Consider the following 25,759-nt stretch of genomic DNA (forward strand, 5'->3'; position numbering starts at 1 on the left):
GGCCTATCCGCCATGACCTGTCCTTCTCCAGCAGAGAAGCGGGAACAGGATTTAGGTCCTAAGGTGATTCTTCCCAGTTCCAATGTGTATAAAAGGAGCCCAGCACTTCCTTTCTAAAATGAACTAAGCTGTCAGGGAAGGATTTTTCAAAAAGAAAAAGAAAAAAAAAAAGCCTGAATAAACTATAATTATTTAATGAGTGGTGACCTCATTTCAAGATGTTTTCAAGAAGGACACTTGCCATTTAAAATTAGAGGTGTTCAGAAGGCGCTTTCGGTCACCAGGGAACCATGAGTCTGCCCTGTGACATCCACAGGTGGCTGACCCTGCGATGCTGCCCTGCTCAGCGAGCCTGACGTCGCTGTCTCCCCATTGGCTCCAGTGCACATTCGTGCGTTAGCATCTTAATCTCACTGTTGCTGCTCCATGAATTTAGATGAAAGGGCGATCCAGGGAAAAAATGCCCCTGATAAGGTGAATAAAAAAACTTAATCGGTGGACCTTTCAGGGTAGAAAAAGAGCAGAAGGTAGTTTTTAGACCTGTTGGATGTCAGCCGTAACATTCGGTTGTAACACAAATTCCCATCCTTCTTGCTTGCTCCTCTTTGTTGCATAAATAACACGGGAATGGTATAACTGTGAATCAGCTCACAAACTCCAAAGAATCACGGAGGATAGTGTGATTGAAAGAAGGCTTGAATAGCTCTGCTTCACTTAATGCGTTATTTCGTGATGTTGTCGACAGTAATGGGGAGACGTGGCCCCTGTTTCCGTCGGGATGCGTTCTCGGTTGAGGATGGTTCTGTGGCCTGACAGTTTCCCATCTCCTTCTGTGTGGGGTTGAGGACTGGGGAGCTTCACACGTTATTGGATAAGCTGTGGTGTGCAGTGTAAGCCTTTTCTCTTATCTGTGTCTGTGATATCTTATAAACACCATGTAGTTGGTTGTTTATCATTTGCTTTCGTTCATGTTATACCTTTCAGCCTTCTATTTGACACGGGCTATTGGAATGCATCTCATGCGGAGGATGGAAATATGCCTTGAGTCTAAGGATTACCCTTTCTTTAACAAACGAGACTCCATTTGGCAAGTCTAGAATTGTAGACCGCGTGGATGCCTAAAATAGGCCCTAATGCAGAAGAAGGCTGGCAGTAACCTGGTCACCGAATTATGATGCCATTTTATCTTTATTCCAGTCGACTTGATGCGGTAGCGTGATCGAGTGAGCTGCTGAGTTGTCCGATTTCAGAGTTTATTTTTCTCATCCTCCTTGAAAGGGTTTCTCGGCCCCCTGAGTTTGGCGGGGCTTCTTGGTCACTGGGTATGGTTCTGAGCAAGGGGCCAGGGTGGCTTGGGGTCTCCTGTCTTGTGGGCCGATGACCTGACCAGTGGTTTGGTGGGTCACACGGCTACCCCCGCCCTTGACCCTCCCAACCCACACCTGCCTGTGTCTTTGCTGGAATAACGCTTGTAACCCAAGCGGGGTTGAGCAGCAAATGAAGGAGCAATCCTTCTCTTATGATCTTAGTGGCTGCTGCCGCTTCTCAGTGATCAGATTTACATTTTGTTAATGGGTCCTTTAAAAATGTAATTGAGTGAGAAGGACTTTTAAAGATTTTTCTATGGCCTGGATACACACCAGAAGACTGAAGTTGACTGATGCACTGCAATGAAACTGTGAGCCTCTGCAAAAGACAGATTCCCTTGGAAAATCCACAGACGTAGGCTTAATTAGACAAGGGAACCAGTCTGCCTGCCCTTGCTCTGTGACCATCAGCCCTCCCGATTCACTGGACTCCAGTGATGGACCTCCTTCTGCTTCCACTCAAGCCGCCACCCACAGGGACGCTGGTGCGTGGGGGTGTTCCATGGTGACAGCAGCATCGGTGTGGGGATGGTGCAAACCCACTGCTTTTCTCTGCGCCTGTGTGATTTGTCAGGACCTGACATGCTGCTCCATTTGGAAAATACTGTAATAAAATTGGTCTCCCAGAGAACCGAGTCCTTTTACCAAGACTCATCCCCGAATACTTCCCCAAAGATGTGACACCCCCGTGCATGAGCATTCACTTTGTGATATTTATTCTAATGGAGTTTACCTATGGATGTGCTTTTAAGGACCTGCTGTTCTTCATTTTCATTTGCAAAAGAAAGCAATACATGACAAAAGTTTCACATGGGCCGCGTGTGGTTTTTCTCTGAGAGTGTTATAAAAAGTGTCTCTAACTGCATGTTTGGCAATCCATCTACTTGGAATACAAGGGACTTGTAGAAAGCCATCCTCCTCCAGGTGCCCCTGTGAGCTGTGGTGACTCTATAAATTCTTTTTGGATATCAGTGCATCAGTTTTTCCATCCTGTCTTATATTTCTGTGGCCTTAGCGTTTTTTTGTTCCAAGGTGGATCAGGACTGGATTTATTCCACAGGAGGTAAAAACCATGCCACTGCCTGGGTAAAAGCTGCTGGGCAGTCCTAGCATAATCATCCCAAGCTGTGTCTTAAATTAATTACTGAGCTGCTTAAGAGGTGACAGGCTGCACTCACATGACCTTCTCATCTCCAAAATGCACGTTATAGCACGATAAGGTATCGCTAATTCACGAAGTGGAATTTTATTTCTGAATCGTGCAGCTCATCTCTTCCGGTAAATAAGTTCATCACACACGTATCCCATGTCCAGTGCGCCAGTGGTAGAGTTTTTCTGGATAAAAGGAGATCCATCAGTGGGGAAAGCCATGCAGTGGGGACACTGCATCGGCGAAGCTGCCCTCTTAGCGATCACGTCCAATTTTACTCGCTGGGAAAAATGCCGGTGGAATGAGTGTTTCAGCCGTGGAGTCCGCACAGACAGCCTGGGCTGGAGGAGTTCCTGGCCCAGTTCTTGTCCTTTGTTCTTGCTCTTCGTTCTTGCTCTCTTCAGTGAGAGGCAAAAGGCAAGCCCCTGAATGTAATGATGCGTCTTCTGAGTTGGAATCCAGGGCTGTGCACCTCGGGTCTGCCTTGCCTTCGATGGTACCCCAGGGCGCACGGCTTTGCAGGGCGCACTCCTGGTTACTGTGTAAGATTGGAGTCAGCCTGATGCTGGTCGGCGAGTGAGGATGCCCTTTCTGCCACACCTCAAGTCTCCATGGCAACGGACACCTAGGTGACCTCGTAGGAAAAGGAGGAAACGTCTGCCAACTCCAAATGCCTTTCCCAAGATAGCCAGGTTTTCTCGCACCTTGATTTTCTACCCGGTTTTACTCTGCTGGAGTTGGGGGGGGGTCTGCGATGGAAGGACCCCCCGATGCAGAGGCCGGGGACCTCTCCTGGAGGCTGGCCAGCCACTGTGGGAGGGACTGCCGGGCTCCTGTGTGGCAGAATGTCCTTGGCTGGATCCAGTTGTTGATGAGACGACCTCTGAGACGGCACCAGGGTGCGGCTCACAAATGCCTGTGGAATGAGACCTCGGAGGGTCCCCCCAAGTGCCTCGGGCATGGGCTTTCCTCCCCACCCTGCACTCAGTCGGGTTCATCTCCTTGTTTCCCCAGAGGAACAGGGGAGGGCAGCGGGGGGCCTTCTGTCTCGGGCCGCAGCGGTCCCCTGGCCTTGCCGTGGACTCTGTTATTGCAGAGACCAGGAAAGGTGTCTGGTCACCTCTCCTCCTCTAGGTTTCCAGGTGGCTGTTCCCTTTGGGAGAAGACGTTGGTTTGGGGCTGGTCTCCACGGGAGAGGCAGGGTGCTGAGCCCAGTGGGGGCTGGCCTCCCACCCCGGGGAGGGATGGAGGCAGGAAGGAGGCAGGCCATCGCCGGGGGCTGCAGACCCGCTGGATGGATGATCTAGAGAGAATCTGTCTGCAGCGGGCACTGCAGGACTTGCCCCGGAAACGCTCAGGGGTTCAGCGGTCTCCTTGAAGTTCTTTAAAAACTGGACCTCAATTAGCCAGGTTCTCCTGTGTACGGTGTCTTTTGCCCTTAAAAGTCACCCTGACATCCTGGCAGCGGAAGCTCCTGCCAGGGGCGTGGTCTGATAAATGGAGTCGGAGCTGGATGTCAGCCCCAGCCGGTCCCCAGCCAGGCCAGGCCAGGCAGCAGGGTCCCTCCCTCTCCTAAGGCCCAGGGCCTTCTCTTCAGCCTGAACATCTTTCCTTTCGTGTTATTTTCTCAGATTCTGTTTTCCCCGGTTATTGAGACCATGAAATAAGTCGAAGAGCCACACAGAACATGAACTTTGATTGTTTTTTTATTTAAAAATTAATAAAGAACTTAGTGACAAGTATAATAATTTAATCTCTCTACGTAACGCCATGTGTACAGGTACATAGGAGGGAACACGGTACTTTTTAACCTTGGTTTTGTATCAAAGATTTTACCTAAATCTCTCTAAGAGAAGAGTCATCATCTTTTAGTAACACATTGCAATTAAACTGTGAAATGAGTTGGAAAAATTTTTTTTTTCTATTCTGCAGATAGTTTAATTTTTAAATAGGAATTCGTTTACCTTCAGTTCCTTTTCTGACTCTGAAAATGTTAATTCCCTTTTTTTTTGGTGTCTCGACTGCTTTCACACAATGATGTGACTTTGTTTATTACTAGGATGTCCTCTTGTTTAGACAGAATTAAGAGTACCAATTAAAAAGCTGCTAACACCCTTATTTCAGTTACTGAGATAGTTGGGATTCTTAAAACACAAGAAGAGAGAACTTGTTGCAAACATTTTTATAACTTGAGTTTAAAAACAGTATAAAATACATGAAACACATTTTGGGGGGAATTTCATCTCTACACAAAACAAGTGCACTTCCTTCGTGATAGGCGATCAACTCACTCAGCCTTCCTTGAGCCCAAAAATATTCCTCAATTCTGTCAACTCCTATTCAAGGATTTGTATCCTCATATATTGTTTCCACAAAAGATACATTTTTTTTCCTCTTTTAATTAAAGCATACATCTGCGGATAGAGCTTGAGGAACCCCCCAAAGGATGCTTGCGTGAGATACTTCTTTCATTCAGTCTCAAGTCCAGGTCTGACTGCTGATCACTAAGATCCTCGGAGCCTCAAAACACTTAGAACAAAAGTAGATTTGCGTTGAGTCGGGATGAAAACGCATGGCAAGAAATAGCTCCAATCCGAGGAACTTAAGTAGTGATCCTTTTACCAAGGCGGACCACTTTTTATTGGCATCTGACTCATCACTGAGAGGCGCGTGTGAGCACGAGAGGACGTCTGAAACTGCTGGACAGACACCAGAAGACTCGGCTTTTAGTGTACGTTCACAAACTACTCAGAATTGAAGTTGTACAAAAAAAAAAAAAAAAAAAAAAAAAAAGGCAAAAGAAGTTCCTGACTTCCTCTTGTGAAAAGCCAAAACTTGGTAGACAGAGTCATCCACAGACTAGGGGCTTTTGAGTTCTATAAAAAGATAGCTGCAAAGGTGCAAAGGAATGAGTGAAAAAATAAAGGAACTAAGATTTATATTGCAATGTGTAATCAAAAGAGAACTCTAAGTGTCACGATTTATTTAAAAAAGACCTAAAAACATTTGATTCACAGCTTTTCCCCTAGATATGTCATGTAGTACAGCTCACTAACAGGTTAAATGTAGATGACATTAAGTTGGTTTGTTGGTAGAGCAGCTAAACTAAGCACGCGGTTTCTCTTTGAGATGGTCAGGTCTTCCACGGTTGTTATCAAACGGCTGCCCGAGCTTCCGTGTGCACAGCGCCTCAACGAGGGAGCCACGGAAACGTTTTCTGGTGGCAGGGTCCGTCTGCGACTTAATGGGACTGCATTAGCCACTGTGTATCTCTGTGTGTGTCTTGCCAGAATGTATCATTTGGCCTTTGGGTACCAAAAGATTAAAAATGAGATCTAAGAGAGCTTAGCGTCCGATAGCTCTGACCCTGTCGACTTGCAGTGATTAAGGGCATGTCCTGACTTTGGGGGACTCCTGGCTGCTGGCCATTTGGAGAATGAGGAGGAAGCGTGTCGCGGGTCTGGAGATGAAGCGGATGCTGCATTTGAGGTGTCAGTGTGACGCTGAGACGTGGTCACTTGGCTTAGCGCTACAGCACATGAAGGCAAATATACATATAGTCACATTTGAGAGATTACGCATGGTCTCCGACCACTTGAAAAAATTGTGCTTTCTCCGGAATTTGATGTGCTGAAAATTGCACTTGCCCCCCACTTCTTTGCAAAAGTAAACATAAAAATGAAGTCCTTTGCAAACATAAGGGCTACTTGTTTTTTCTTCTCGGTAGTTACAAAAAATAATCATAATAAAGGCTCGAAAATAATGATGCGTTTTAGCTGTGTACAGAGTGACAGCCTGCCACTTTGCAGGCGGATAACATACTACTTGCCGATCTGGGGTGGGGGCAGAGAATTATTTACTTCTCATCTCTGACGACGTACGTTTTGTTTCCGATCTTACGTCCCACATCCGGGAGCTGCAAAGAACAGCTGGCAAGGTGTGCCATTTACCACCTTGTGTCTGTTATCTGTTATAACAAAGGCCTTTTTGGTAAAAGCAGGGGAGAACTGGGTGGCCCCCGAGGCGGCCACCGTTCGCTCCACCCTGTTCGTGTTGCAAAAGGATTTGCCGTGACCTCCAGTGGGTTCGAAAGACGGCCTCGAGACTCCAAACACCATGGGTTTTAAAGGAACCAGAGTTTCCACCGTCCGTGCTTTTTAGATTCAGTTTTGGATTTTTGCTTGGGAGTTGAGGAGTAAATCTCCTGAGAGTAAGGCGAGGGTGTAACCTGAGTTTCCTCAAAAGGATGGAGTTTCCTCAGAACTGGTTGGAGTTTGTCTTCCTGCTGCTTAAAATCTAGCTCCACACTAGAAAGAAAAGAGAGGGCAGGGATTTAGCGCTTGGTCTTCCCTAAATAAAGAACTCCCTTTGAGCAGAATTTGGTCACGTCCAACCCGGGTAAAAATCATTCGGGTTACTAGTACTATTATCATCACTATTATGTCTTTTTAGGGCTGCACCCTCGGCACGTGGAAGTTCCCGGGCTAGGGGTCCAATGGGAGCTGCAGCTGCCGGCCACAGCCCCCGCCACAGCCACACAGGATCTGTGATCTACACCAGGGCTCACAACAAGAGTGGATCCTTAACCCACTGAGCAAGGCCAGGAATCGAACCTGCATCCTCATGGATACTGATTGGGTTCGTTACTGCTGAGGCATGAAGGGAACTTCTGGGTTCTGCCTATGATGGAATTTTATGGCTTAGGAGTAGGCGGTTGCCTGTGATACGTTTTTGCTCGAGGTTGCTGTGAACGACATCAAATAGGTTCGTTTTCTTTGGAAAGGAACTCCCTTGCTTTCATGGCAAACCTTGGAAGTCGGATGCATGTACACAGCTGGTGTGACATATGTGTAACGTGTTGTTGGAAGTGGGACATGGGATGCGTGCATCCCCCTTTTGCTTGTCCGCAGACCGCACACGTGTGCTTCATGGAATAAACAGCCACCTGACAGTGTGCGTGTTCCTGGGTCATCTTTGCACACACCCACAATGTTGGGAAGATCCGGTCCTGAACAACTTTCCCAAGGTCAGAGAAATCCATGTCTCTCACCTGGAACAGTTGTAAAATGAAATGACCTTGGCTTACGATGCTCTTGCAGAATCTCGTCTATACCTGAAACACTGGGAGGAGCTGACACTGGGGGAAAACTGTGTGTCTTAGCGAGTCAGTACCACTGAATGTCACTCAAGTCGTCCTCAAAGACAGTTGACGTGTGTGGTGACATTAACCCAGAGTTATAATTACACAGCTGATGCCGGAGTGTGCAGATGTGTAGCTGTGTGCAGGAACGTTTCCCTGGAGTGATAGTGTTTGTCTTGGAATGACAGGGTTCAAGACACCTTTTTTTCTAGGGCTGCACCTGCGGCATATGAAGGTTCCCAGGCTAGGGGTCAAATCAGAGCTGCAGCTGCTGGTCTACACCACAGCCACAACAACGTGGGATCTGAGCCACGTCTTCGACCTACACCGCAGCTCCCTGCAACATAGGGCTGTACCCACGGCATAGGGAGGTTCCCAGGCTAGGGGTCTAATCAGAGCTACAGCTGCCAGCCTACGCCACAGCGACAGCAGTACCAGATCCGAGCCGCATCTGTGACGTACACCACAGCTCACAGCTACGCCGGATCCTTATCCCACTGAGCGAGGCCAAGGATCAAACCCTCAACCTCATGGTTCCTAGTCAGAGTCGTTTCCACTGTGCCACGTTGGGAACTCCTCAAGATGCTTTTTAAAGTATATTTTGTTTCTTGGGAGGTCCCTTTGTGGCTCACGGTTAACAAACCCGACTAGGATCCATGAGGATGCAGGTTTGATCTCTGGCCTCGCTCAGTAGGTTAAGGATCTGGCGTTTCCGTGAGCTGTGGTGTAGGTTTCGGATGCAGCTCGGATCTGGTGTTGCTGATATGGCTGTGGTGCAGGCCAGTAGCTGTAGGTCTGACTCGACACCTAGCCTGGAACTTCCATATGCCTTGAATGCGGCCCTAAAAAAAAAGCAAAAAAAAAAAAAACTACAGTATATGTTGTTTTTTATGAAATTCCTCCAAAGAGTGCTGCAGCTTGCCTGAAGTCCTTCTCTCTCCTCCTGCCTTTGGAAAGGACTCCTGCTGACACCCTAACTGGGGGATAGGAGCCCCTGGTTCATTGTCACTCAGTGATGAGCCCAGGAGGCGTGGGCCTCACCCCGCTTCCGCTTGCCTCCCTGGTAGTCCTATAACTTGAAGCCGGGCCTCTGGAGGTTTTCACTCTCGGCTCCTTCCGTGTCTGCTCCAGATGCCCGACTAAATGCCAGCAGATTTCAGGAAAGGCTCCGCAGCGATGATAATACATGAACTCATAACATTTCATATCCGGGGACCGTAAACCATTTATAAATGTGATATCCTATTGATTTAAAGAGCCATTAATCCTAGCCCAATTTTGACATTTTGGAAAGACAAAACAACAAAGCTGTACTATCTAGAGTTTTAAAAACAGGTTCAAGACCCATCTAACGGGCTGTTTCATGTTTTATATCCACTGTTCCAGTTCATTTATCATCAAAGACTATGGTACTGAAAAACGTTTTTGAAAAATTAAAAATAGGGCTCATTTCCCCCGCCTCCTCGCAAAACAAGAACGATCCCCCCTCCCCATTTCAAAGGCTTCTTTGAGTGACTGTGCTGCAGTTTGTAGAAGGCAGAAGGAATCCTCGTGAACTTAGGCCTTGCTCATCCAGAATGTGAGCTGACGGAGGCGGGGCTCCTCTCAGGGGGACAGTGAGAAGGGCGCAGCTCAGCACCTGCTGCTTTTGCGAAACTCAAGCCTGTTCAGTAGGAAGAGCCAGGATTTCCACCATGGCCTTTCCCCTTGATGCTGCGGGGGACATGGGGGCGCAGTGACGTCCCTTACCCTTCACTTCAAGGTCCATAATAATGGCTGCTCTGAGGTCCCATGCGTTATGCTAAGGGTCCCCCCACTTCCCCCCCCAAAAAAAGAAAGTGCAAATGTTTCCTAGACTATAAGATGCAATTCACCGATTATTGTCTCCTTATTATGTGTTGATCACTGCTTGTCTAATGGCAACAAGAGCTGATGGCCGTTAAAAAAAGACACATGAAAGAAATCTTCAACTTGGACATTTACCAAGGAAAACCTGAACCCTGCCTTTGAGTCTCTGAGATGTTACATTATCCGGCATGTGGCATTTTGGGTACCAAAGAGTGATTTTAGTGGTTAGTGTTGAAAGCATGTGCTCCAGATCACAAGCATTCAATAGTCCCAGACAGGCTTTCTGTTACTAGATCAGAGGGCGGGAGCGAGCATTTCCTAGGCTCATGGCACAGTTCTGGGTACCTGTAATTATTGAATTCCCATTAAGCAACTGCACTGGGAATCCTGTTATTAGCCAATTTATCACACCGCAGAACCATATAATCACAGAGTAATCTAATCTGAGCTCTTGTTAACAAAATGACTCGACTTCCTCCGTCAGTTGATTTCTACTTGCACTCCCCAAGACTGAAGGTCGGCCCCCAGGAGCCGGGGTCTGGGTGGAGGGAGGGACGGACCGTGAGCGCCCGTTGGGAAATGCCTGTAGTGAGCTGACCTTGAGCCTTGTCTGTAACCCCAAGTCGCAGTGTACCCGCTGGTGAGGTGACGCCTGGGCGCCAGAAAGGCGAACTTGGAGCGCTGTGCCTGCTGCCAGGTGGGAGGCCTGCGCGTGGCCCTGTGCAGGCCTGTCCACTGGGGGACTTCACTGGGGCGAATCTGAAGCAGTCAGCTGGCTGGACAGGGCAGCGTCCGAAGGTTAATAGCCTGGCCGACTCCAGCTGACACAGAGCAAAGGTCCCTTCAGTCTAAGCGGCCAAATGGCCAGAATAACGCAGCACCTGCTGCCCTGGTTTGCCCAGAAGACTTGGATGGAAGCCAGCTGCGGACGTTCTAGGGCACTTGGACGCTGTGCCCAGACCTGGTCCCTGTTTCACATGGCGAGAGGCCCAGGTGGGGCCTGGCCGCAGGGGCTGCCCGGTGCAGGAGCGGTGGCCCTCCCTGTGGGCCTGGACACGGATGGGAGGGCCAGGGTGTGTGCAGGCCCCGTGACTGCCTGCCTGTGGCCTGGCCCCGTCGTCAGGGCAGAGGCTCTTTCTCCCCTGCCTGGACCAGGTCTCCTGGCTTGGGCCTGGCTGGCCGCTCCTTGCCCCTCTGTCCCAGGGCCCCCATGGCCCCAGACTCTCTAGCACCTTCTGAAAGATTCCTCCTCTCCACTCCTTTCTTCCCTCTCTGCTCACTACAAATAGTTCTGTATTTGTCTCCGCATTATTTCGCCTCCAGCCCCGATGCAGCTGCGGTGACCGGGTGAATGCTGTCTCTGCTCCCAGCGCCTGCAGCAGGGCCTGAATCCTGCAGATGCGTGCGTAATATTTACTGAATTAACACAAGAGCCTTAAATGACAAACCCCGTCTGGGCTTTCGTCCTAGCTATTCTGGAGTGCCCCCCCCCACCCGTCTGGGGCTGTGGTACTGGCTATGCCCCTGCTCTTCCCCCACAGCGAGCTCCCCCCTCGCTGCAGGTATACAGGGCTCCCCTGAGGCCATGCTGTTGGACCCACTTCCAGTGGGGTCTGTGGCCTGGCCCCCTTCCATGAGAATTTCATCAAAAAAGATTCTGAAACGTCTGCTGCAAAACGCATTCCAGGATCCATGCCAAGCTAGCCTCCCCTGCCTGCTTCCACTCCCGATGGCCCTTCTTCTGGACCAGCAGTCTGCAGGGAGGGCTGGGACGGGGTGGGTTGGGCCGGCAGGGTGCTCTTGCTGGTGGCCGGCTGTGCTCTGCTGAGGGGACCGGGGAGTGTTTTTTTAATCCCGGTTCCACGTCTCCCGTGGGCTGGAGGCCCTGGTGTGGTTTTCCGCCAGACGTGGCTTCTAGGCTCCGTCAAGGGCAACGAGCCGCTGCCCCTGGGTTTGGATCTGCCTCCCAGAGCAGTTCCAGCTCCAAGACTTAGCCCCCAACTGAATAGGCAGGCCGGAGGGTTTGGATGCCCAGCCTGGGCTCCAGACCTCGTACTCGTCTCTCAGCCTCGGCTGGAGGCTGCACAGCTTCCTGCACCCTCTGGGGTCTCCAGGTCAGGCGTCACAGGAGGCAGGAGGCTGCTGGGGGAGCCTCGGGACTCCTGCAGGCGAGATCTGGTGTTTGTGATGCCCTGTCGAGGGACACCTCTGGAGGATAAGCAGTCTGGAAAAAGTCCTGACTTGAGAGTTTCAGAGCCCGAGCGCGAAGGAGCTGGAGCCAGGCCAGCCTCGCCTGAGCTCCATGTTCTCTCCTTGAAAGCCTGAGTTCAAACGCCAGCTGCAGACTGTGCTGGGTGACATAACTGGCCCGGGACTGGTGGGGTGTTTTAAAAGATAGAAAGCCCCCAGGCCACCTACCTCCTATCACTCCCTTCCCTGTCTGCGTCCTTCTTCTGCAACCATCCTGCCACACGCTGGTGTTGCAAGCTCCGTGGGAGCCGAAGCCAAGCCCCTGAGTGCGTGGTGCCTATGTGCCAGGGCCAGCCACTGGTAGCACTTGAGGTGACTCACTGTGATGAATGGTTAGTCTTTTTCTCTTAAAAATGGAAGTTTTATGTCTAGGGATTTTGCTGACGGAATTATTTCTCTGTACCTTTCCAAAGGGATCACCATCGGCCCTGGACCTTGGGCTGCTCCCTCAGCTGGCACCTGCTTTGTCTTCTTCCCGGCGTCTCTGCTGGGCTGTGTAGTGATACCTCTCCCTGCACCTTCATGCGGCTTTGCAGAGCAGCGGGTCCCAGTTTCCCCAGTAGATGCTCTGGTTGTCTGCGGCTCCCTGCAGTACTCAGGCCCTGCCATTCTTCATCAGTGAGCTGTGGCCGGCTCCTCGAGTTAATTTAAGGGGAATGTATTTGCAGCATCTCTTTCCTTCAGTTCCCTGTGTTGTAACCGTGAAGAGTTAAAAGCAGGTGCATTTGGCTCCCAGGCGCTGGTGTGTTTTCTGGATTGGAAGAAAACCTGAAATCTCTGATTTCTCCAGCCTTGGCAGGGTCGGGGGGCTCTATTTGGAATTCTTTTTGAATCCGATAGCAGAATCCCTGGCGCTAAGGTGCCTCTGAGTGACTCAGGCTCTGCCATTGTGGACAAACCATCCCACATGCTGGGACCTGAGCTTCCTGCGCTGAGAAATGATGGTGTAGGAAACACGGGGAGGCGCAGGAGGGTAGTGGGCTCTTACTGGCGGATCTGGATGGGACAAATAGTGTCACGTAGGTCACTTGTCACCTCTTCCTTCCATGGATTTTCTAGACTAGTCTCCTGTACAAAATTCTCTGGACTGACTGCTCAGGGTCTCTGCACATTTGTTCCAGAGCATGTTGGGCTCCTACTGGAACAGAGCTCCTTATTCTCAAGTCTGTGGACAGCCCGTGCTTAATTCAGCCTCATTGATGATGCCTTTTTTATTTAATACTATATTCCCATAGATTTGCTTTTCTTTCTTTTTCTTTTCTTTTTTTTTTTTGTCTTTTTAGGGCTGCACCCCGCGGCATATGGAAGTTCCCAGGCTAGGGGTCTAATCAGAGCTGCAGCTCCCGGCCTACGCCACCACCACAGCAACGCAAGATCCAAGCCGTGTCTGCGACCTACACCACCGCTCACGGCAATGTGGGCTCCTTAACCCACTGAGCGAGGCCAGGGATGGAACCCGACTCCTCATGGATGCTATTTGGGTTCACTATTGCTGAACCATGACGGGAACTCCCAATCTGTGTGATGTTTTTAATTCGGTGACAGAATTAGCACAACCTCCCTATTTACTGAATTGAAATAAACTGATGAATTGAACCTGAATCCTCGCACTTCCAGTTTCCGCAGAATCCCGCGGCTCTGTTTTCTCGCTGTAATTTATTCATCAGAACGAACATATGTACATAAAATATGCCCACGTGTATATACACACGTGGATCTCATTCCGACAGTTTCCAGTATTAATCATTGAACATGGAAGTGATTCGTCATGACCCCGAATCCGTCTCTATTTCCCCCTCTGGGTGTATAATCAAAGCTTATAGAATCCCGTGGGAGTTCACATATCAGAACTAGATGGGTACCTAATAGTATTAATACCCACACCATGGGATCCACCCCCTTGCATGATATGCCATGGCAAGGGGGCTGTAATGACGGTTATCAAAAAAAAAAAAGTTTGCCGGTTAGCTTGGCGATCAATTATGCTCTGAAGTGGCCAAAGTTAGAGTTAGACGGTGACCTTTCTCAGTCCATCTGTCGCACACCCTAACCACACACGAGAACAGTCTTCTTTCTATGCCTGAAGCTCCATCCCCGGCGTCTTTCTTATCTATGACTTCGTCTGGAATACAAAGACTGGCCTGGTACCCAGGCTTCATCTGAGTGCCCTAATGTGAGGGCCAGATGCCCAGCAATCAGGGAATCGTGTTTGAACCGCCCTTGTTTTGTGCCACAGAGACGTCGAAACAGAAAGACACCAACCCTAGTTGTAACCTCTGCCTGTAACCATTTCTGGACTAAGAAAGGACCAGGCCACTAGCGAGCGTGTGATACGTGTTAAGCATATCCGATGCCAGCAAACCATCAAGATCAGACATCTTCAGAAGGGATCAGACAGTTATTCAGTGTGGGCTCTGCCAATCTGAAGCTGTCCCGGGCCTCAAGAAAGAGCACACAATTTTGTTTGGTTGTTTTGCATCATCGGGTAGGAAATGCATTGCCATGGCAGTTAAAGGGAGAAAACGCAACTTTCCAGAATCGGTTGGAGTGAGTTGTGCAGGGATCGGGGGTGGACACCCAGCCAGGTCACCTGAGTGGGCTCGTCCGGGATCTTGGCCATTGCCTTGTCTGCCCTTCTCCCTGTGAGGGTGGACACTGCGCTGCCCAGATCTTGGGGCCACAGTGCTTGTGCTACTGGGCAAAGCACCCTGACTGCCCTGAGCCACCAGCCCGACACACTGAGTTGGAGATGCTCACAGGAACCCCCGTATTCAGACGTGAACCGGGGCGAGGAGCAGTGACTGTTCCCAGCACAGAGCCCAGAACACCGTTAGCCTCTTGAGCACACCGCGTGGTGTCACTGGTCACTGGGCTAATCCCCTGGGCTCCCCACTGCACCTCCAGGGATGTGATGTCTGTGGGACCCGTTCCTTCAAGGTTCTGATGGGGGAGAAGAGGCTCTGAGTGGCCCTAGCAAACCCCAGGGGATTTCTCCTGTCACCGAGTCCCCAGGACTTTCACACGCACTGGCGCAGGGCATTTCAGCAAGAACTGGGTCCTGTGTCAAGTCTGGAGGCGTCTCCAGGGTCCCCTAGAAATGAATCACACCAATTCCTCGTGACAGTGACACCATCTCCCCCTCCTGCTGTTTTGGACAGACCCGGCTGCCTTGTTAACCTTGACTTTTGAGGGTCTTGGGAGGGCTGTCTATTTAATTAGCCTTTTCTCTGCTGAATAAATTCTGACTAATTGCTTTACAAATAATACGTTGAGACGTGTAATCCGTTTTCCAGTGTACCCCTGTCGTCAGTTACGTGCCAGAAATTTGGATAGTAAAGGTTAGTAAAAGGTCATTAAAGAGTATATGACCTTGACTCATAGGGGAAGGAGAAATAACATACCTTTAGAAGTCGAGTAGAATAGACAAAACTTTGGATTATTGGTTTTGGGAATTTTCTAGGAGAACTTGGAGGTGTGTTGAATCGTTTTTCCCCAATTTTTAATTTCCCTTATGAAAGCCTGTTTCCTTACCTCAGAATAGCATTGCCTAAGGTATCATCCAGGGAAGTCCCTTCTGCCACCCTCCTGCCGCCCCACGCCCCGTTGTAGAGACTGGGGACAGATCACTAGGAAGTAGACAAGAGGCTAATTCCCTCCACATGCGTTCATGTGGTTAAAGGCCTTAATATGCACAAGTGGTGGTAATGGAAGCAGGCCTGGAAAGAGATAATCACTAAATGACAGAGGTGGCGAAGATGCTACTCCAAGTGTGCTCTGGACCGGCCAGAGCTGGCCCAGGCTCTGCATATACAAATGCAGGTACCTGTCTTAACCGGAAGACGTCATTAGCCGTGAGGTGCCCAGTTCCGGGGGTTGTCCTGACGGAGGGCCGCCAGCTCCCCTGCTGCACTACTCTGGAAATCAGTGAGATTTCTGTACACATTTTTATCTAGAATCTTTGCAGTCTTATATTTTGTGTTTGGTGAGACAGTGAATTTCCACTGATGATTTGAGAAAATGCCGTGAATTCTGTGTTCAATCCTATGATATTAGGGTATCGTTTTCCTTTCCAGTCATGTTGGAAAGGAACCCGTAGAATTTGGGAGCTTCCTTGATAAGCAGTTAAAGAACGTGATGCCCTGGAATGTTCTGTGGCTGCGGTAACGATGAGTGCCTGTGAGCCGGCAAGGTCTCCCCTTCCATCCTTGGAAAAGAAAGGCTCTGGCTGTTTCTCCCCCCAGCTCTTGCTGGTTGGTCCTGACTCTCCAGCCTCAGGAGCGTGGTGGTGGAGCTGGGCGGGTGTTCGAGAGAACACCCTCTAATCGCTCCCCAACTTGGAGCCCTTCAAAGATGGTCCTGGCTCCTCTGAGCCAGCTGTCCCCCAGCTGGAGCACCCTGGCCTCTTTCAGCTCCCTGTCCTCTGCCTTGTTGGGTCTGTGGTACACTCCTTCTGTACAGAAGCTTCACTGCCGTCCCAGCTCTTCTGGTGGGAGTCTGCGGGGGTGAGCTTTAGCCAGATCACCAATTCCTCCTGTCTCCAGGGGTCCAGTGCCAAGCCTGTCATCCTAGGGGTTGTGAAAAAATGTTTGCCGAGGAAATGCACATAAGCATCAAATGGAAGAGACTTGGGTATTTTCTCAAAACGGTGGTTTGAAACTGTGTCTCTGCCTGACCACCCACGGGTCATAGCAAATGATGACAATATGACATAGACATCGGGGCACCCTGCACACTCCGTCCCTCTGGGGTGTGGAGGACAAAGTGATAGGCAGACTGGCTGCATTGCCATCCCTGCAGGTGCCAAGCTCCCTCACTGCTTGCCTGCAGAATTAGGAGTGTCACTCGAGCCCAGCTGTGCGGAAGCCCCGACGGTACAGAAAGGAAGCGGCCGTGTCTTCCTGGAGGGTAGAGTCGCTTCAGGTCTTGTCACTGCTGGTAGGGATGCTAGCACTTTACAGGAAGACTTTAAATTCTGGTCAAGATTCCATTTAATTAATCTGAGTCATCATGATCTTTTAAATCTTGCTCTCATTCCCCAAAGCCATTGAAATGGAGGTGAACGCAGGGTCTCTTCATCAAAATGTAGAAATTTGAATTCAAGCCATTTTGGTGTGGTCTCCTTTTACGATTTAACCATTTTAGTAAAGCAGGGAGACAGAATGTCTCATTGTTCCTCTTCGAAACAAAATCTGAACACAGGCTGAATCATCCTTAGCATGACTCATCAGATTAGTCTGACAAGAGACTTTACAGAGATGGGCTGTGGGGACAAAGGATCTCAACTGCTTATGAGCCAGGATTCTATTAGTAACTTATCCTTAAAACAGTTTCTGAAATAATTACAGCGTATTTTGACAGGCAGTAACGGATGATAAGCCAGAAAAGTTTGACTAAAGAAAACTCAACCTCGTTATCTCGTGTTATCTTTTTTTTTTTTTTTCCCCCCTGCTGTGATGGTCTTCTGGGGTCACCATGGAAGGGATGTCATTTTAGGAAGAATGTAATCATGTCAGCCACCTCCGAATTTCCAGAACAGCGCTTTGGATGCTGGGGGTTTCAGGGTCGAGGAAGCAGAGCCATCAGTTGCCGAAGGGTGGCTGTTTGGCTCAACGTACATCAATTTGCCAATATAGGAATGGACCTTCTTTGGCTGAGAAATGCCCTGTGAATGCCCAGACTTTCACCTCCATGTAGACTTCCTGCTGAAGCTCTCAGACCCCCATTCCTTTTGTAATCATAGAGCACTGACCCACAGGATTTCGGAGCTAGGAGGGATCTACCTGATCCCTTCCCGAAACTCTGCAGACCTACTGGGTGCCCTGCCACATTGAGAGGCTGGCTGCTCATCCCCCATCTCTGGGGGCACCCTTGAGCCGAGCAGCAGGCTCAGGCAGGCTGACGTTTCTAACCTTTGGCTTGCGGTACAGGCAGCCCTTTTTTCCCTGAAATTGCTTCAAGATCTTTTGTCCCTTTGATTTTTTTTTTCCCCCCAAGTCCTGTATATTTCCATGACAGCCTTATTTTTTTTTTTTTTAACAGAGAAATATGTACCGCCATGCATGGCAAAGGCACACATTTATTCAAGGGCTGTGTTGCTGGAACTGCAGGCAGCTGCGTCTTAGACTCAGCCCCCTTTGTGTGTCCCTGAGCCAAGTATTGCTGGCAAGACGGCGGATTCTTACACCGCTCGGAAAGGGTAATTGGGTTTCGGGTGAAAAGCAGTGTGTAAATGCAAGACAGGCAGGGTCAAATTCATTGACCCCCCCAGGGCTCTCTGCCCGCCAGCAAACAGGTATGACAAATTGCAACACGTGGAGACTGGCAGGTCTGATGGCCCCGCGTGTGCGCCCAAGCTCTGGGACAACCATAGTCCTTTAGCATTTTAAAATGTCTCTATTTTGAGACTCTTTTAACCTGTTCAGTCCTGGGGTGCTACAGGCATTCTTTGGGAAAGACCAAGAAGAGGGGCAGAGATGGTGGTACGGGGACTTCTAGAACCTTCCTGATGTCTAAAATGCAGGTCTGGTACCCGAGAGCCTGGGGGCCAGAGCCGGGCATGGACCCAAGGCAGGGACTCTGAGCTTGAGCTCACCTCCCCTCTCTGATGGGGTCGTCTTTGTAGTTGTACAGGTAAGAATTGAAGGACCACCTGTTGCTACTTCCTCCTCCGCTTAGATCATAGAGCCTTTGACGGACGCTCCCTCTGGCCCACATCTGAGAGGTCTGGGCTGCCCATCTGGCCTGCTACAGGGTCACCTGGACAGGTGATTTCTTCTGCTGATTGAGTTCTGACTGCTTTTCTGTCAAAGAAAGCTCTACTCTCCCTGAAGCATTTGACCTTTGAGCACTGAGTCACAGGGCTGAGCGAACACTGAGAAATCACCTGGCTGATGGCCCCTTGCTCTGTTCACCTCATTCTTCTTTGGCGAAAGGGAACCTCCGAGGGGAGTCACCTACCGCGGTGTATCAACAGCTGCCAGCCACCAGGGCGGCGCCAGGTGGATGAGAACCTTCCCAGAGCCAGTCCCGTTTCCTGTATCAGCTTTGGTGTGCCCAGGGGTCACGGACGCACCTCAGCCAAGGTGCTGGATTAACCACCACCATCGTGCCCTCCCCCCGAACCACGGGCAGATTCTTCTGGCCAACAGCTTCTCTGTGGTACCCCTGACCCTCTGTCCTCCCTTCTCCAACCAAGAGGAGGCTGGCTTTGGATCTGTGTATGCTGTGTGTTCTCATCCCTGAGAGGATGCGATCTGAGTGTTCCATAAACCGACGAGACATCATGGGTGGAAGAGAGAATCGTAGCTGTGGGTTGGATGCTTTGGCGCCATAGGGAGCTCCAGAGTATTGAGTGTGACAGAGCGAGGGGCACACCAGCGTCCAGAAGGATCTTGGAGTCGGACTCAGGACCTTGTTCACTGTACAGGAAGGAAAATGGGCGTGGTTCATGAGGCTTTCAGGGAAGACGTCCAGTGGGGGTGCCCGCAGGCACAGAAGGCATCTGGGTCTCACCTCCAAAGACTGAAATCACTTTAAATCCTGTGAATGTAAGATCTCGATTTATGTGATCCACATTCAAAGAACGGGTTTAAGTGTATGACTGCCCTTCGGACGGACCTTCCAGTTAGGTGACCAGAGCGCGCTTTCTCTCCTGTGGTCATCCGCAGGGCTCCGAAGACTCTTGCCCAGTGTCAGTAGCCATTGTCAAGGGCAACTGTTAAATTTTAATTATGTCCTATGTAAATGATGGGAAGCCTGGGGAACAGAGCTTGATGAGCAGATCTGTCCAACTTGGTACTCACCTGGCCGTCTCGCTTTGCATCCAGTCAGGAGGACTGTTGCTGTGGGGTGGTGGCAGGCCGGCTGACATGTCACTCTTACGCCTTCAGAGTGACTTCTCTTGGTGGCAGAAGCTTGGGGCTTAGGACATTTTTGTCGTGGTGATCGCTCGGATGGGAGGATGTTCAAATACTTTTCTGAAAGGTCTACGACTGCCTTTTCTCTCCAGGACCACCTCTCCTGGACCCTCTGTCCACTTGGAGGGCTGACTGTGGGGTGGCATGGCTGTAGAGCCCCTTCTACCCAGTCCACAGTCCCTGCAGGCACATCTTGGACGACACGTCTCGGAGGAAATATGCACGAGCCCGGTTTGCAAGAGACAAGTGCAGTGATGGCAGTGACCCAATCCCTTTACCTGGCGAGCGAGTCTCAACTAAATTTCGTCCAAATCTTGTGGTGCTCACGCTCCCAGTTTTTAGGAAAAGTGGCCAGTAGCCCTTAAACGGGGTGGGATGCATGCAGATTCAGGCCACTTCTAACCACTCACCCCTCAAAGCTAATTCCTGTCCTTGGCAGACTGTTAACTCACTTTTTGTATCACTTTTTACGTTCGTTACTTCTGGATTTAGAGCTAAATTTATTTAAGTTGCTTCAGTTACGCTGGAGAGTGCTCTAATGAATTCTTTTTTCAATCACTCACGCAATGGTAAGTGGCTTTACGTCATCAGGCTCACGCTCCAAGACTTCTTGGAAAATCTGCGTTCTCTTCTGCTCGGTTGCACGGAGACCGGAGGAGTTTTCGCTCCCAGAGGAGCAAAAGCCCCAAATGAGGGTATTTGTGCCAGGCCGTTTCTTTTCCTCATTGATCGATTTCGGGAAGGGTCGTTTGATCACTCTCATCCCTTCGCTGTTGATTCAAAAATTCTCTCCCACGATATGAATGTAGCAAAGAGATTCCCTAAGTTTGTATTTGGGTCCTGGACCTGTCTCGCCTGGGCACTTGGATTTCACCTCCTCATTTGTGGTGGAGGCAGCCTGGAGTGCTGGGCCAGGGCTGCTGCAGGGGACAGGGGTCCCTGTGGGCGCCGGGGGCGGAGGGGGGGGCCTTGGCACTTGGCGTGTGCCTTTTACTAGAGAGTCACCAGGGCATGGTTTCTGCAAGGCAGGCTTTCTCAGTCTTGGCATAGTTGACATCTTGGGCGGGCAGATTATTGGGGCGGGGGGCGGGGGGTGGAGGGGCTGTCCCGTGCCTTATAGGATGTTAGCAGCACACAGGCTTCTACCTAGAAGATGCCAGCAGCACCCCTCTGGGTGTGACAGCTGATAATATCTTGCTCCATGCTTGCCAAACATCCCCTGGGAAGCTGAATCACCCTGCATTCAGAATGTCTGCAGGAAGGACTTGCTTGCGTGTGTCTGCCCTGTGGTTTCTTCTGCTGCAACTGGTCCAGGTCACCAGGTGACTCAACTCTGCTTTGACAGTAATTGGGGCTCAGTCTGTAGTGCTCTCTCTGTTCTGGAGACCTGATGGGGCCAAGCCTGTGTGGACTCAGGCTTTTTGCCACTTTTAAGGCATTTATACCCTCTCCCTGTCTCTACCTTCTTGATAAGAGGGTGGTAACTTAGACCATCTCTTTAGGAGGTGGAGTTTTTTTGAAATTGGGATTCCTTTACACATTTTTATATTTTCGTTTTTCGCCTTTTTTTTTTTTTAGGGCTGTACCTGCAGCATATGGAGGTTCCCAGGCTAGGGGTCAAAATTGCAGTCACAGCTGCCAGCCTACATCACAGCCACAGCAACGCCAGATCCAAGCTGCGTCTGCAACCTACACCACAGCTCATGGCAATGCCAGATCCCTGACCCACTGAGCAAGGCCAGGGATCCAACCCGCATCCTCATGGATACGAGTTGGATTTGCTTTTGCTGAGCCACGACAGGAACGCCTTGTTACACATTTTTAGATATAAAACTATGCAGTTTTGTGGGGGTTTTGATAATTTGACAAATCCACAAAAATTCTTCAGTCTTAATTTAAAAAAATGAACTGAATCATAACATCTCTTACTGCCCTCATATTTTGTTTGTGAAAATTACATTTCCAGAAAGAAAAAAAGACAGTAACCTCCTCTGAAGCTTGTGATCACACCTCAAATATCCTAAATTGTTGCCAAAAGCCTAACATGCTTTTTGCCCTTTGAACATTTCTGCTGTTTGCTTGTTGATGTGAGCAATCTAAACACACTTCAAACTGAAAACGAGGAAGACCGGCCGTAGGGCCCTAGCTAGGGGATTCCGCCCCCAAAGGCACATCGGGGCCACAAGGCTGGCACGTTCCCAGGATATAAACTGCACATTTGTTTTGCCTGCGGAATTCCTGGCCCCTTCAGTGTGGTTTCTGGCTCTTGATGATACATCTGAAGGGCTTCTAGGGCACAGCTGTGCCGGAACGCACAGTACAACGTTCATGGCTGTTGATTCTGAAGGAGCACAGCCATCAAACTCAGCCCAGTTCTCGAAACGGCGCTAAGGTGCATTTGCATCAAGATACAGGGGTTCAAGCTCTGCCTCGCCCCCCCGGATTCTAGCCCTGAGGTTGCGTGTGACAAGCAGAGCCTAGCGTTCAGGTCAGGTCAGGCTCTTTACTTTGCATCTGAGAGAATCACCCCAGCCTGGCCCCAGATGATCCCTGCATTCGGGGGTAAAAACATCATGTCACTCAGCATAACAAAGCGGGAAGAGGAGAACGTTGACATACCTATAGATAATACATGCACTGTTCCTGCATGTGTCACAATTAGCTGTGTCTTGCCCCGTCCGATATGAAAGCCTACAAGATAAGAACAGGAGAGCATTATACGGGGTGGCTGGTGGTCGCCGGCTTTTCTAGAGCAGACACCTCCAATCAGATGCTTCCCAACGCCACTGCTTGTCATGGTGATGGAAACTGATTCACGTGTTCCCCCTTTGGCTCCTGTCCCTGCGCTTATCGTACGCAACCCATGCACCCTCTGTAGCTGAGATATTTGAATTAAATCTGGGATGAGAACAGAAGCTACTGGATCAAGGAAATAATCTGGTTTTTGTGAGAAGCAGAGGGAATTTGGGGATGTTTCAGTGCAGCTTTATATGTATGGTGCTTTAAAAACAAAAAAAGTTCAAGGGAAATCAACCCCAGATCTGCTGACTGGATCTCTTGGCCTGTTGGGGAAGTTTGGCGGGGGTGGGGGGGTGGGGGTCCTGCAGACGAGCATTCTTAGGCAAACTGCACTCTCGGCCTGATTTTGTCCAGCAGGCTGAGAGTCAATTTTACATTCCTCAATGGTTAAAAAACAGTGAAAGAAGAGTAATCTTTGCAACGCATGAAAACTCATGAAATTAAAACATGTCAGGGTCCATAAATGAAGTTTTAAACTCTGAGAATAAAAAACAGTGAACATTTTCACGTTAAGTCCCTACAATATCCTTGGTCTGCAAATCCCAGAATATTCACTCTCTGGTTCTTTAGAGAAAAAAAAATTTTGCTGACCTGTGTGGTGGGCTATTAGGACGCTGCCTCATCACGCTTTCTGACACCTTCTCTGGTGGTAGCTTCTCTGCCGAGTTCTGTCAGCTCTGTGAGACTAGACATTTGGGGGGGCTGATAACTCTCGTCCCATTAGAAAAATAGAACCCTTGGAGTATATTCTGGAAGGCTGTATCGACTCAAAGGTCTGAGGAGGTCTTCCTGGGTGTGTCTCAGCCCAGTCACCCCAAGACGCTAGTTTTCAGGAGTCCTCACCGTGTTTTTTCTACCCCGTGGCTGGCCTTCCCTCTCTGATGTTTTTCACATGCAGGCCTATTTTATTCTGAACATCCCTTTGTACCAAGAAAGAACCACGGTCCCCAGACGCTGTTACCCGAGTGGCGGAAGAAGAGCTTTCATCTGAATTGGCTTCTCCACACTCTGGGGGCAGATCTGCCTTCTTACCCAGTGACTCAGCATCATAATCATGCGCAGAAGGTTTTCTGTCACCTTTGCTCACTGAACTTTTTATCACCTTCTCTGCGTCTCTGTGCGCGTCATGGATGTGGGAATTGGAAAGAATGTGTGTTTTCCTCATTACACTGTGTGTCACAGAAACATCTGACAAAAGGCTTTACCCTCCGTGCCAAGCTGTCACCGTGAGCTTCGGGCAACTCGGACTTGACTTGAGTTCCGTCCATTGCATCTGCTAATCGGATGGCCATGTGTGCCCTAACGCGCTGCCAGTCCCTGCCTGTGGCTCCTTATAGTCCAGCCGGGCCTGGAATTGTCCTGCCGATGCCTTCGCGTTGACCTTTGCCCCCCATCTTTTCTCATGCTGGGCACCTCTGGATGCTCACCTGGGTCCTTCCTCCCCGCTGCTCTGGCAGGAGGGGGCGGGGAGGAGCTGGTGCCTCCCACCGTCCCCTTTCCCTTAGCCCCTTCCTCCTGAGGCCATGCTCTGGAGCCCTCCTCCCTGGCTCCAGAGTTGTCCAGCCCGCGCCAGGCTTCCTCTGGGTCAGCCCCTGAGCTCCATTCTCCCACGCCTGATAATATATAAACGACCTTTCTCTGTCCCACTGCTTTTGCTGGAGCTCAGTGCTGCACTCACATCTGCCCATGGCCGCTGTCAGTGACATAAGCATGAACGAAGCACAGTCCCTGAGCCCATGTCCCAGCCACGACGTGTCTGCTGGAGGGCACGCAGTCACAGGTCTGCCCTGCGTGTGGCACTGGTCTGTACCGACATCACCCAGGCAGAGGGATATGTCACCGCTGTCCGTGTGTGCCAGTCACAGTCTCAAGTTTAGGCTTTTTAAGGAAAACGGGCAACATCAGGGGCGTTTGCTCACCGTCATCTGAGAGGCACTCTCACTGGCCTCTGAGGAAGGTTCAACTTCCAGGCTCACAGAGCCTTCCTACTGTAGACCTCAGGGCACTTCTCCATCAAATCTCACCAACACGAACACCCCTTCCTTGCCCAGGATCGTGGGGTCCGCAAGTGTCTCACTGACGTTAGAGCCTTAAGTCCTCCAGTTAATTACACTGCCCCATTTTACAGAGGAGACTACAGTAGCATTTCAGGTCTGGGATCTCGTTATTCTCAGACCCCAGGCTTCCGATGCTCCGTGGCGTTCTGCTCGCACCTTGGGATCAGGGCTCTGCACTGTGTGTAACTGGCAGCTTGGGATAGTCAGTGAATCCAGCAGTGACAGGACAAAAGCTTCAGGCAGCTGAAATGCACAAGAGGACTCTCTTCCAGGACCTTGGGGTTCTTGAGTTCTAAACTGCTTTTTTAAAACCCCTTTCTGAACAGACTCATCTTACTACTTTGTAAAAAGCACACATTCCTCTCCCCTCCCTCTGTTCTAGTCAGTAAGCACATAGTTATTAAGTGTCAGGCATTATTCTGGCTACTGAGGAGACATTTTTGACTAAGATAGAGACCTTGCCCCCATGAAGCTTACAGCAGAGTGGGAGAGCCAGACGGTCAGCACACAAGCACACGGAGAAGGCATGAATGAGTGAATGGCATTGGGTGCTGCTGTGTTAAGGAAATGCAGAGGCATGGCTTTGGCTAACACACTGACGTGTCGACACTGCATTTTGAGACCTGGATGATACTAAAAGAACAGTTAGCTATCTGAAGATCTAGGGATGAGTTTTTGCAAACAGAAAAGCCAACATCACACATGGGAGTGATGTTGGCATGTTTACAGAACAGGGAAAAAAAAAAAAAAAAGGCCAGTGTGGCTAGAATAGATGGAGCACATGGGACAGAAAGGAGAAGAGGTCAGATCATGTAAAACAGGAAGCTCTTTGGACAGTGTTTTAAATTTAACGGGAAGCCACTCCAGAAGATGACAGAATGACATGGAACTTCCTCTTAACTTTTACTCTCACTCCTCTCCTTCTATAATATCATTTTCATTCAATTTCCTTTTTCTCCTTTCTTTTATCTGTAGCCCAACTGAACCCACTCAGTTCTGAAATAACAAAATAGTTTGGCTGATGTCTTTGATAAGAAGCAAGTGACTCAGTATTTGTTTACTTGATGGGGAAAGTGATCTGTGGTCAGCTAATTTCAATGAAAAATTGGTGGCGCATTATATTTCCAACATGCGTGAAAAGCAATTTCAGGATCTCATTGCCACGGGCTTTTCTTGGGAAAAAGTCCCTGTAGGATGTTTCCATGGACCCTTCTTTTTTAAAGGATGCAAAT

General features: G+C 49.8%; 2 protein-coding genes across 3 annotated transcripts in view; one reads left to right on the top strand and one right to left on the bottom strand.

Annotated features, from left to right (window-relative positions):
• Window positions 1–25,759, top strand: part of DOCK1 (dedicator of cytokinesis 1) — a 535,081-nt gene that overhangs the window by 214,457 nt on the left and 294,865 nt on the right. The gene's annotated exons all lie outside the window — the stretch shown is intronic.
• INSYN2A (inhibitory synaptic factor 2A) overlaps window positions 4,260–25,759 on the bottom strand; it is a 40,008-nt gene continuing 18,508 nt past the window's right edge. The window contains exons 2-3 of the mRNA XM_047760281.1: window positions 22,291–22,362; window positions 4,260–6,824 (exon numbers count right to left, since the gene is read on the bottom strand). Coding sequence (XP_047616237.1) covers window positions 6,641–6,824; window positions 22,291–22,362 — 256 coding nt within the window. The 3' untranslated portion in view covers window positions 4,260–6,640. The remainder of the gene's footprint in view (window positions 6,825–22,290; window positions 22,363–25,759) is intronic.

Source organism: Phacochoerus africanus, chromosome 15, assembly GCF_016906955.1.
Source record: "Phacochoerus africanus isolate WHEZ1 chromosome 15, ROS_Pafr_v1, whole genome shotgun sequence".
NCBI classification, from domain to species: Eukaryota; Metazoa; Chordata; class Mammalia; order Artiodactyla; family Suidae; genus Phacochoerus; species Phacochoerus africanus.